At 41.0% G+C, this 13,060-nt stretch overlaps 1 protein-coding gene across 1 annotated transcript; it reads left to right on the plus strand.

The window, feature by feature from the left end:
* The first annotated feature begins 3,991 nt into the window (after window positions 1–3,991).
* Window positions 3,992–5,188, plus strand: diras1b (DIRAS family, GTP-binding RAS-like 1b). The gene is made up of 2 exons (XM_054614460.1): window positions 3,992–4,300; window positions 4,901–5,188. The coding sequence occupies exons 1-2, from the start codon at window positions 3,992–3,994 to the stop codon at window positions 5,186–5,188; spliced, it is 597 nt and encodes a 198-aa protein (XP_054470435.1).
* The last annotated feature ends 7,872 nt before the right edge of the window (window positions 5,189–13,060 follow it).

Consider the following 13,060-nt stretch of genomic DNA (forward strand, 5'->3'; position numbering starts at 1 on the left):
TCAGGTGAAAGACACGAGGGAGCAGAGGAAGGGTTTGATGAGCAGGATCGTTGTTGTTAAGCTGAAATCCCCGACCAAAAGAACCGACGGGCACCGAGCAGGGAAGGATGACAGACTGACAGGACCCAGACAGTCGAGCCCCATCGATCAAAACCACAGCGGCGGCCTTAGTTTATTGATCAAACAGCATGGAGGCCTGGGGAGTGAGCGAGCAGGAGCAGGAGACGGAGGGGAAAAGGGAGCGGGTCAAAGATAAACATTTTTTCAAGATGCATAAATAAAGAGGAAAGAGATACAGAAGGAAGAATAAAAGGAATATTTGCAAGCATATCAGTGTTTAGAGCATATGGTTCCATCACAGACGCACCGACATATCAGCTTTAAAACACAGATTATACCAGTCTATACTTATTTTAGATATTTGGCTTTGTTGAATTTGCATTTTTGTCATTTTTTTTCTGTAAACTGCAAAAGTATCAATATAATTCAAAATCCAATAGTTGTTAGAAGGATAACTCTGGTTTATTCGAACTAGGTTCTTGCTTTTGTAGTATCGGACATCATTTCTATCTCTACAAAATAACACTGTACTCACCAAGTTGCTTAGATCTGGGAAAATGGCTATGCTGCTAAAAATAGGTGAACATGGCAAAAATAATCCTCTGTTTGGCCAAGTTTATTTGAAAGAGCAAAAGAAGGCAATCTGTAATAAACCTTGTTGGTTTAACTTTGACCTAAAAGTTTAACCCTGTGCAAGCAGGGATTGTTATTGTCATTTTGGATGTTTCACATTCAGCTTTACCTCAAAATAAAGAAGCTTAGATCATCTGGCTAAACTTTAAGCTTTTTTACAGCCTGTCTGATCATGTGACCACTCAGGTTTCTGGCCCCGTCTAACTTTATTGTAGCAATGTTGGCATGTTTCCAGATCCCTGCAATTACTCTCAACTTGCAGTAATTCATTTTTGGGCACTTGAATTACAGATTCAGCAGCTATTTACTGAGAATCATTAGCATTCATTTGGAGTTATGTTTGTGTTCACCAATATTCACCCTCCTTTTAGCTCTGTTTTTGGTCTCCACTGACTCATTTGGGAAATATTTGGCTCCATAGCTGTTAAACGCTCCATTTTGTTCGCCAGCTCGTCGTTTTCATTGTCTCTCTGTTGTTTGGTGCTGGCCAGGTATAGTGCACAGTGGGTTCATCAGAGCTTTTGTGCTGTAAACAGCTGCCTGCTCCTGCCAAAAGCTTTGAGAGTGAACCAAAACGAATTAACTTAGCAGGCCGGAAAATCAAAACAATGAGCTGAAACCCGCTTTAAATCTCCGTACAGCCGAGGACTGCTGCAGATCATCACTACTAGTGACGCATCTCATATTGTCGTGACATTGTCATGTGAAACATCAGTATGAAAATGATTGATTATAGCTGCTTTAAGCTTCAAGCTGATAAACATTTTTTTAATTTATCAGGGGGACAGAAATAATAAGCAACTGTTTGCTAACAAGTTCATCCTATCATATCAGTTAATGCAGATTTAAGCATTTATTTCAGAATCCAAGCTTCAGTCACATTGGAAAATCTTATTGACAGGCAGCATTTAGACAGATTTTTGACAGTATCCTTCACTATCTCAAAAAGTGTATCATGCAAAAAGTTTATGCCCTGAAAAGCCATTAAACAAGAGTTTCTTAACAATCTGCAGACTTCTGAGTAGAGGACAGAGGCTCATCTGCAAATTAAACTGTGGCTGTGTGTGCAGCATGGATAAAAAAAATGCTCTTATGTCTCCCAGACTTGCAGCTATAGATTGACTATAAAACTCAAGAGGCACTCCCTGAATCCCCATTTATTTTGAATTCCTTGACTGATATTATCTAGATCCTGGCAATGCAATTACAGAGGCCCTGCCATCAATAGTGGATTCCAGCAGTGCAAGCATGACAGAAATCCACTTATTCCATCTAGTATTGATGTCAATTTACTGTTTCATTACAGCTGGAGCTTGGAGAGCCGCACATGATCACAACTGAATAAGTATCTTATTATGGGACCTTAAAGCAAGTTTAGAACCACAGCCGATAAATAATGCAACAGATACAATGCGTTATCATGCACAGGTGCTCAGCAGACACACAGGCGCTCACAGAGATAGTAATAGATTAGGTGTGAAGACATTGCTCGGATGCATATGTATGAGCTGCAGCAGGTAGCACTAAGAGCGAGTCCTTCAATGTGCAGTGTTGCTTTTAACTGCAAATCAGGTTTATTATAGTTTTGGAATTCTTTGTTTTTATCTGCATATTCTTTTCACTTAATAGTATAATATTTTACAGCCTGACCGCACACAATGTGGAGTCTTAGTTTAGTTTCTTGTGCACTATGTTTATTCATGTTTTTTTTCTTTCAATTCCCTTAATTCTGGAAGGGATACGTTTTAGGTATACCACAACATGTGTACAGCAGATATTTTAAATCACAGCTGGTTTCAAAATGGTTTACCTTAAACAAGCGTAAAGTGATTTGACCTTTCAAAGTGCCAATGTCTAGCATTTATGGGGATCTCTGGGCAAAAATATTACGTAATATTATTTGATTTTTTTTTCTTTATTGTATAATCACATGAAAATACGAGTTGTTTAGTTTTCGTTAACTTTGAATGAGCCGTTTATACCTATATTTGGAGCGGGTCCTCTCCTCCAGCTTCCATGTTTCTAAACCAGAATGGACATCTCAAGGGCAATTTTCATGTCAGCAAACATAGTTCTCCTACACACTCGGCACATTTAAGTTGGTTGCGATCCGCAACCTGACCAAATCCTTCACACTGGCTGTACTTGTTAGCCCACCATAAACAGAACTTGTTAGCAAACGGTGAAATTGTCATTCATTTTGAGTTGTGTTTATTTCCAACTGGTAGAATTAAATTCCAATATTCCCCCTCATTTTAGCTCTCTTTTGGTCTCTTTTAAATCCTAGCTTTAACAGCTAAATGCTCTTTTAAAAAAAAAAAAACAGCTGCTTGCATACTGCTGCCAGAAACAAGGACATGAGAGCAGTGGACCGGACCAACACACCAAAACAATGAGCTGAAAGACGCCTAATGGCTCTGAGAGCTAAACAGAACTGCAGAGTCTGTGATAGTTCTGTTAATTTGTCACTAGACTCAATATCTACACATATACATAGTTATTTGATCAATTATTAGTATGAAAATATTGATAAGAGCAGCTTTAATTAGTTTCAGTTTACATTTTCACCGATCGCTTGTGCTAGGATCCATAGAAAGAAGCACAACAGAAACATAGAAGTGGATCAGTTTCTGTTAAGTCCGCCTTTTTATATTTACATTAAAAATATGTACACATTATCACACACACATACGGCCTCATGTAATCCAATGCAGCAGTCCTGTATCTGCTGCCTTTGTGACGCTAATAATGTTCTGTTATTGTGTTAGAGAGTTGTCGATTCAACTCATTTTCAAAGCCATTGTTTGTTGTATCGGATTCTGATGTGTTATACATGAGCTCATGTTATTGTTTTTCTCCTGCAAGGACTCTCTGTCTCTTCCAGGGTTTGCTGCAGTTGCTGCAGTTGATAAATGAGGAAACGCTGGAATGTTTTTGGTGGTTGAAACCAAGAAACTGTGACTCTGCGAACAGTATTGATCAGGGAAATGTCTACGTCAGGTGAAACACTTGGAGCTTCACCAACCTCATCTTCACTAATTTGTAGTCTGGCTCATATTCAGACCACGAGGACGGTTAGAGTGCTTTCACACCCACTAGCCTGAGGTCGAGTCCCACCAGCGCTCCCCTTCCTGCTCCTCCATCTGCCTCATGATCTGCTGATTTGCTAAAATTCCTCTTTGCTAAAATGATCCTCTCCTCTCCTCTCCTCCCCACCCCTCACCCCTCTCACCCTGCTTCCTCCCCCAAACCCTAAACCTCATAGGTTTAACACTGTCTTAAGCCTGAGGGGGGCAGAATGCCGGAGCAGAGCAACGACTATCGCGTGGTGGTGTTCGGGGCAGGGGGAGTGGGGAAGAGCTCCCTGGTGCTGCGCTTCGTGAAGGGCACCTTCAGGGACACCTACATCCCCACGGTGGAGGACACCTACCGCCAGGTGATCAGCTGCGATAAGAGCGTGTGCACCCTCCAGATCACCGACACCACGGGGAGCCACCAGTTCCCAGCCATGCAGCGCCTGTCCATCTCTAAAGGCCACGCCTTCATCCTGGTCTACTCCATCACGAGCAAACAGTCCCTGGAGGAGCTCAAACCCATTTACCAACAGGTAGGGAGTGGTGGTGTTTGTGTGTGTGTGTGTGTGTGTTTGTGGATGGCTGGGTTGATTGTACGCGAGTGTGTGCTGTCAACGTTGTATTATGTATTATAACTAAATACGGATGGAAATACAAGAAAAGTCTTTTACTTTGATGACTTGTTAAAAGGCTAATTCATAGCTGCTTTGTCAGTTTATAGATAGTAATAATAAACTTAATTTTTGTTGCTAATTCAGGCATGAAATGCAATCAGAATCAGCTTTATTGGCCATGTATGCGTACGCATACAAGGAATTTGACTCTGTTTTTTCCATACATAAACAAATAAAACAGAAAACAAGGACAGCAAGTAGAATAAGGGAGGCATTAACATTTAACTACTATGTACACGTATAAATATAAATATATATATATACAAAAGTATGTATGGGTATGTATCACAATGAAATGGAGGTAATAGTGCAGAATGGACTAATGTGTAATATATATTTGGGCATATATCGTCTTTAGATGTTAAAATTACCACTAAATCAAAGTTTTGAGTGATTATAATGTACTCTCACCAGCCAGAACATAACAAGTAGCCCTCTTGTTCTCCTTCTCCTCTGCAGGTCTTGGCCATAAAGGGCAACGTTGAGGCCATCCCCATCATGCTTGTGGGCAACAAGAGCGACGAGACCTTGCGGGAGGTGGAGACCAAGGACGGGGAAGCCCAGGCCAACCAGTGGAAGTGCGCCTTCATGGAGACGTCGGCCAAGACCAACCACAACGTGACCGAGCTCTTCCAGGAGCTTCTAAACCTGGACAAGAAGAGGAACATGAGCCTCAACATCGACGGCAAGCGCTCGGGGAAGCAGTCCCGCGCCGAGAGACTGAAGGGCAAATGCAGCGTGATGTAAACCCAGGAGAGGAGGAGAGGGGAGGTGGAGGTTGAGAGTTGGGGATCAAGAGAAAAGCAAAATATAAGGAAGACGAGGGAGAGGAGGGACTCACTAAACGTATCACTCAGAGCAAAACGTCTGGAAGGTAGCAGGAATCTCATCATCCACATCCTCCTCCTTTTGACTGCTGCATTCACAAACACAACTCAGCAGTTATTTTGAAATCATACAGGATTCCAGTTTGGAGCTTCACATCCATGTACAGTCTGCTATAAAGGGGAGACGAGGGGGGGACTTACGCAGAATATCGAGAGGCAGATTAAAAATCAAGAATTGCTGGGTCGCAGATGAATTACCTGTCTGCACTTTTGCATCATCCCGGTGCCACAAAACCTGGCTGAGGAGCTCATCAAGACCCTGAACTGCGATGGATACCACAGACTGCAGCACCCCCTGAAAACACACTGAAGGTTTCTGATCTACACAAATCATTAAGTGTCCTCTCTCGCTGCTACATCCAACCCCTCCCTCACAGCTCAGCTCCCTCGTCATCCCAACACCCTCGTTCTTCACATACGCCCCCACACTATGACAAATATAGAGAAACGTAATGTATATGTAACAGAACCGACAAAGTTAGTCAAGCTCGCTCATCTGGTAGAAACACTATTTTAAGAGACTGAGGTGTCCATTGTGCTACAAAGCGCAGAACCCGAAGATTTTTGAGACTGCGAGCGTGAAGGACATTAAATCAGCAAAACATGCGACCCAGCTTCATCCCAGAGCCGCTCCTGAGGACTCTGATGTACAGAAACATGGGATATTTCAATATATTCCATCTAGTCTACACATGCATCGCCCAAACCAGTACATGTGTCACAGGAATAGGGTGAAGTTAGAAGCATTAAAGCTCAATCCTCCTAATCATCCCTTCAGAAAGATAAAAAAAAAAAGAACATAATTAATCTTCATTAAGCTGTCATTGTGTTAAAAACTCATCTGCTAAATGTCCTCTTCTGAAGTGGAGAAACATCCAGCGGCAGGGTATGCACACACGCTACTGATACAACGCAACAATCCTTTTAAGACTCTCATCTAGTGTAGAATAACTCTGGATGAAAAGAAGCTGGACTCTCAGAAAACATAGAAATACAAGTCTGCCTTGTCTACGAGGATGATACACTCGGATAATCATTGCCAAGCTGGTGAGAAGAAAAGGGATGATTGAGGTCAAGAATGTCCGTTTGCTTTGGCACTTTTCATGTGAAGGTTTCTCTTCTTTTGCCTTTTTTTTTTGCTTGTTTGCTTCATGATGCTCTTTAAAGTCGTATAAGAGTAAAAAAAAAGAAAAGCCCCTTCTTAAACAAAAAGCACACGGAGAAAAAATAAATAAGGGATGGATGTAAAATTGCTCCATGCAGATCATTCAGTTCGACCTGAATCACCAAATTCTGTTTCCTCTTTGGTTGGTTTGGTCACATTACCTTGCATACGCTCCTGCAGGCATCGGTAAACAGGAAACAGAATGGGTCACACACATTTACACACACAGCATGCGCACAAAAGCATTCATGCAAATTAAGTAAGCGTTAATCTGAGTAACACTGTTGACTGATTAGATGAAGACAAACAGGGCTCACTCAGCCTCAATGCCCTCACATTGCACTTTATATCATAAACACACACACATGCACACACACACGTAACTGTAATTTGTCATGTTTTTGCCTATGTTATGTTTTAATGATCTCTACATAATACAGAATATCCTCCTGGAGCCATTAAATAGCTCCACTGTATGTCCAAAGTGCATGAATACTTCTTTTTTTTTCCACGCAGGAGCTCTGAATATTGTACACAGTGTACACAGGACAGCCAAAAGCACAATACTTTTTTACCTACATATCTATTTGTACATTTATTTATGTGTTTTTTTGTGTGTGTATGTTTTCCTTGTTTGTCGTCTTTGTGCGATTTTCATCTTTCAACATTTATTCACCAGTCCTAAACATGGAGAAATAATCGCATCATGATCACCGGTAGCTTCTCCGTCTCAATGTAGATGTAAGGTGTTTTAACCGTCCGGTACATGGCACAATGAGGTTGTGGTTCTGCTGAGCAACAGGGTATCATGATGTGACCGGTTAGCTGTGGTTGGCTCGTATATGCGACATAACCCCCACAGAATTGTACTTCGTACAGGACGTAGAGGATGGTCAGATTATTTGTCTACTTTTTTTCCATCTCTCAGGCGGTTTTAACAACAATTTGGGTGGAGGATAATCTGTTCCTGTACTGTTAAACCCAAAGACATAGATGATGCCCCTTTTAACTGTGTGTCCATCTCTTTGAAAAAAGCAAAAAAAAAAAGCACAGCAACTGTTTCCGTTTGTCCCTTTCTCTGTCTTTGTGGGGCAACAGAATCAACAACTGGGCACTTTAGGGTGACATTTTACTTGAAGACTTGCTTATTAATCAGCAACGCCTCATTTATAAGCACCATGTAAAATGTCCCTTCTGCATTATTCACACCCACAGAAAAACTATTTCACACAGTGTAGTTATTGTAAATACACAGCATATGGTAGTTGAATGAAATGTTCATGAGAGCTTCAAGTAAGATGTTACCCATGTAAAGAAAAACTGTACCCGCTGTCCTTCTGGGAAAAAGTCCTTTGTAACCAGGAAATGTTGTTACAGTAGGAGGTTTCAATGTTGCTATGTACTGTACTATACAGCTAAATAATGATGCTCATGCTATATCGTATTTGACACATCCACTCTTCAGATCTATCAATCAGATAATACTAGCAAAATGTGAATATGTAACTAAAGGTTCCACTCCATAGCTGTTACCTTTTTTTTCCCATTTTGAGAGCTGAATGAATCCGTTGATATTGATGTGTTGTACTTTGCACTAATGTGAGGTCCTGTTAAACTCAAAAATAAGAACTGTAAACGTACCCTTTACCTGTTAGATACCAGGGATGCTCACTCCTACTCTCTCTCCGTATTTTAAACATTTCATATTTAAAAAAAAAACAATTTGCATTTGAAATTGTTTATCTTGGTTTGTTTTAGATGCCAGAAGGACGGAGTGATATCTGTCATGTACCAACCTGATGTGTCCTTCTAGAGGTTAAAAAGATAGAAAAAAAACAAGAGCAGGAAGTTATCTGTATGACTATCAGACAGTTCTGACCTGATCTGATGTGTTGCCACCGGCAGCGGTGGTGCACACGCTGCATAAATATGAGCTTGACACGTCTGGTTGCTTTACGCAAACGCCAGCTAGCGAGCGCATGTTTGTGCAATCTGTTGTTCTGCTGACGTCTACAGGAGACTGTCGTTGCTCATGTTCCTGCTCGGAATATGATACAGCAGGGAGGGAAAAAAACAATGAGACAGCGTGCAAGAGCAGCATGGATGACAAGCTTGAGCGAGAGGCTGCACTATTAATAGAAGTAGTGTGAAAAATATGAAGTGCACTAACTAACTAGGCTGTGTAAGATTCAAATGTGCTTGCATGTGAGGAGGCGTGCATGAGAAGTGTGTGAGCGTTTTGTCGAGTTTTCTTGGGCTGTGTGAATTAAATGCTGGCATGAATCAGGACAGACACCTCTGCCCTCGTCCTCCCATGGCTTGTCTCATCTCATTTATCAATGAAGCATACTCACTGCTGCTGTCTGTGCGTGTGACCCATGAGTGCATCCATGTATGTGCGCAATCAGCCACCTATTTGCATCCCTTCACTCTCTGGCGTGTGCGTGTGCGTGTGCGTGTGCGTGTGTGTGTGTGTGTGTGTGTGTGTGTTTGCATGTTTGTGGGCTGTACCACCTTATGAAATGTCTGTCAGATATTTGAAGCTTTCCTGTGCAGGCTGCCTACACATTTCTGCATGAGTCATCCCGCGCTGCTATAACACTCCTACAAAAACCAAACAAACACACACACACATACAAGCATATGTACAGGCATGGAGGCAAAATAGACAGACTGCATGCTCTTAGCTAGCACACACACACACACACACACACACACACACACACACACACACACACACACACACACACACACACACACACACACACACACACACGTATACATGCATATTACATTCACACAGGCCTTGTCAGTGAAGCCAGATTATCTCACTGTCTTTTTTTCTGCTCTGCGCTGTTGTACAGGCACCACTGTTAGCACTACTCCTCTATATATCAGCTGTCCGCCCCCTGAAATCTTGATTTTCCTTCACATTCATCCTTCCGACTTTTTATTTAGTGTTGTGTAAGTCGGTTGCTCTAAAACAGACCAAAAGGCCGACCCTGCTCCCATCTGATTGTAGATAGTTGTAAATAGTGTTCAAAGGACATAATATTTCAGAAATGAGAGAGGAGAGTGTGCAGAGGAATGGATGCTGTGGTGGGAAGATGCGTTTCCTGCTTGTAGTCAAGGTGCCCAATTCAAAGTAACACAGCAAAACTAAGAGTTTCCTTCAGACGAGAGCTACTTGGTGGCTTTATGTCAACTTCACCAGCTGTCATGAAGTCGTTAAAAACTTGTCGTTTGTTAAAGTGTCCTATGAATTATTCTGCAAGATAAACGACTAACTGATGTGAAAAGAGGAACTATACGGAAGCCCAAAGTGACCAATATTAGATTAAGGGTTTTTATTTCCAAATGTCAAATGACAATTTTTATTTTTCCAAATGATTTTTTTTATTTTTTTATAACAACACTTTTTATAACTAAGTCTTTGTTCGTCGATCGAGACAAACAGGACACATAGTTATGTGATTGGCTGTCTGCTCAATCAGACCAAAGCAGCTGTCAATCACATGGCTGGAGTGAAATAAACATTTTCTGCAGTTAAATGACGCTATTGTGAAAAGAAGCAGAAAATAATATTCATTAATTAATGTAATTGTTTTACAGTTTTTGATACATAATGTCATGTGATTATTTATTTCATAATGTCATTAATCTGTTTAATATTGGACACGTTGGGTCTCCATAGGAATCTACATTGGTAGCATTGGTCCACAAATTTTGACTAGGGCCAGGTGAAGTTAACCTCACCATATTGAGGTAACTGGGTACTTACTGGTCATGTTGCTTACGAGTATGTTGTTGTGCAGCAGAGGAAGTCTGGTTCACATGTGTTCTTCCATAGCAGGATGGGAAAAATGACCCTGTGACACTTAAACGAAAGGGGCAGTCAGTGAAATCTAAATACACAGGAAAGGTGGAGGTTTTCCAGTCTAACTTAGATATGACCCATTAACTCATTCCTACCAACAAGGGCAGTTTACAGTCCTGTTGAGTCCAGCTAAGAGGCAGAGGATCTGAAGGAAATCAGTGTTGGAAGATGAGTGGAAAACAGACCGCGTTAACCTCTCCAGCTCACCCCTTTACATCTCGTCTGATCGACTCAGATCCTCACAAGCTGTTTTTTGCGGACGGGGGGGGCGTAAAGTGGGACATTTAGACTTGGTGGGTAATGTAGTTTGGTACTATCCTGTCTCTCTGGCCCTTCATTCCTGCATGGTCCCTATTGGTGTTCCAGCCAGCATGAGAACAAGGACACAAACTGTGAATCATCTTTGTATTCTTTAAATGAATTCCTCAGCAGCATTTACGGCTTTGGTTTTGCAAATATTTTCACTTCTTTTAAGCACTTATTTTTTTCTGTAACTGATTCTATTGGTTTATATTTTTTTCTGCTGGGCCTTTTTTATTTATTTAACTTATTATGATGTATAGATATTTATTCTAGCAATAGTCTTCCTGTTAAGATATACTGTGCTGATGCATCCTCTGAATAACTGAAAATAACACATATATATAGATGATAATAATAATCAAATCTGCAAAATGATTTTCCTAATAAAAATGTGAACTGAGGAGTGCTTCTCGTCTTTTTGATTTTTCTCCGCTCGCCAGCGGTGTATGATGACTCAACCTAAACTGTGCTAGAGGTTTACTGGCTTTGTCGATCACCTTGGCCAGACTGATATTGTTCAATAACTATGGATTTCCATGATATTTTATTAAGACATTCATGGTTTCCAGAGGATGAATCCTCCATGACGTATGTCTTCCCCTGATGACTTTCCTTCTAACATCACATTTGTAAGTTTGAGTCAAATATCTCAACTATGTCCCCCTCAGGATGAATTTCTCTCTTTTTGGTTACACCTTGACTTTTCCTCGATCGCATGTCGTCAGGTCAACATTTAAATTTGTTTAATACTTTACCTGCAAAACTAATGACATTCTCATGAGCTTCTGCTGTGCTTTGTGTTTATTTCTAAATAGAAAAAGATTACTATGCTAACAGTGGCGAAGGTAGTATACAGGTGTACTAAAATAAGTAGCAGCAATACTAGAAATACTCCAATATAAATGAATATCCTACATTGAAAGTATTAAGTCAAAGTATAAAAGTATTATGAGCAAATGTAAATAGAGCATACATATACATATAAAGGTTATCTTGCCACCTGATATATATTATCATCCTTGTTGCCAGTGTTTTGGTACATTTTGTAAAAAGAAATAAGTTTCATGAAATCTTAAGTAAAGAGGTAAAAATGAAACACCAAAGTATGGTTTACATTTTGTACTTCATCATTTCAAGTGTTTATTTTAAAAAGATTTGGTATTTTTCCAACAATTATTTATATATAACCCTATTGGACTATTATTACTGATTAATTATGTGTATGTAGCAGTATTTGATCATGATAGAGCTGATTTGAAGTATGTTGTATAAGCAAACTGTTGAGTAGTTTAATCTATAACAAGGCATCGTATTCTATAAGCTTATCAAATGTTTTATACTTTGTATACCTGATTAGCATCAGCATGTTATCTTAGAGAGAGAGAGAGAGAGAGAGATGGACTAACAGTCTCCCACTCCTCCCTTTTCACTCTCACTTCTCGTTTAACCCTCTAACATCTGCTTGGGGATGCTGTGCCCAGCGCGGTTGCCAAGGAGACGGTGTGACGTTGACGACGGCTGTCGCATGAGAGTGTGGTGTGACCCTGGTGGGGACAGAGATGCGTTACGACAGGCAGAGGTCTCCCAGGCTGTTGCTGGAGTGTGTAACAACGCAGCGAGACAAAAACTCTCACCCCCAAGGGCCAATGTGGCGAACCCCTTTTGCTGGGTCTTAATGAGACGATGCTCTGGTCCACAAAACATTCATGCAGAGACATGCACACATGTGCTTCTAGTCATTTGGGAAAGTCTGTGTATGACATGCTCAGAGGAGGCAGGGACAGAGAAAATAAAAAATGTGTGCGTGGGTGCCACCTCTGCCAGCCTGAGAGCATCTTTTAGTCGTGACTCATGGGCTTCCACCACTCATTTCTTAGTAAATCAAGAGCCCTGCTGTAAAAAAACACTGCCTCCTCAACAAGACACACAGGGGGGAGGAGAGGGATTACAGAGGGAATACAGAGAGAGGAATCTGAGAAGGAAGTGAGGAAAATGAAGGAGGGAGAATGAGAAAGAGATGGCTAAAAAGGTGAGAAAATGAAAGAGAAATGTATAGGCATCAGCATAATTTCACACATCAGTGGAAACGAGGCCAATGCGGTACTCTGTGAGTTATAAATAGCTCTCTTGTGGTTAAAATAAGTAGCTCAGGTTTCCATAGAGCCAAGAAGAAGAAATGGCTGCAAAAGTGTGTGTGCATCAAAGCAGCTCTATTGCATGTACATCTCCGTCAATGTCAGCATCACCGAGGTTTCATGGACCCAACAAATGAAGATGTAGGGTAAAAGATAAGATCCTATTCATCAGACCTTTAGTCCCTTTTCACCACAGAGCGAATCGTCCACGTTCAGCCGATGATCATGCAGCAGATGCAGCACTCCGTGGAG

Source organism: Anoplopoma fimbria, chromosome 15 (genome assembly GCF_027596085.1).
Source record: "Anoplopoma fimbria isolate UVic2021 breed Golden Eagle Sablefish chromosome 15, Afim_UVic_2022, whole genome shotgun sequence".
NCBI lineage: Eukaryota > Metazoa > Chordata > Actinopteri > Perciformes > Anoplopomatidae > Anoplopoma > Anoplopoma fimbria.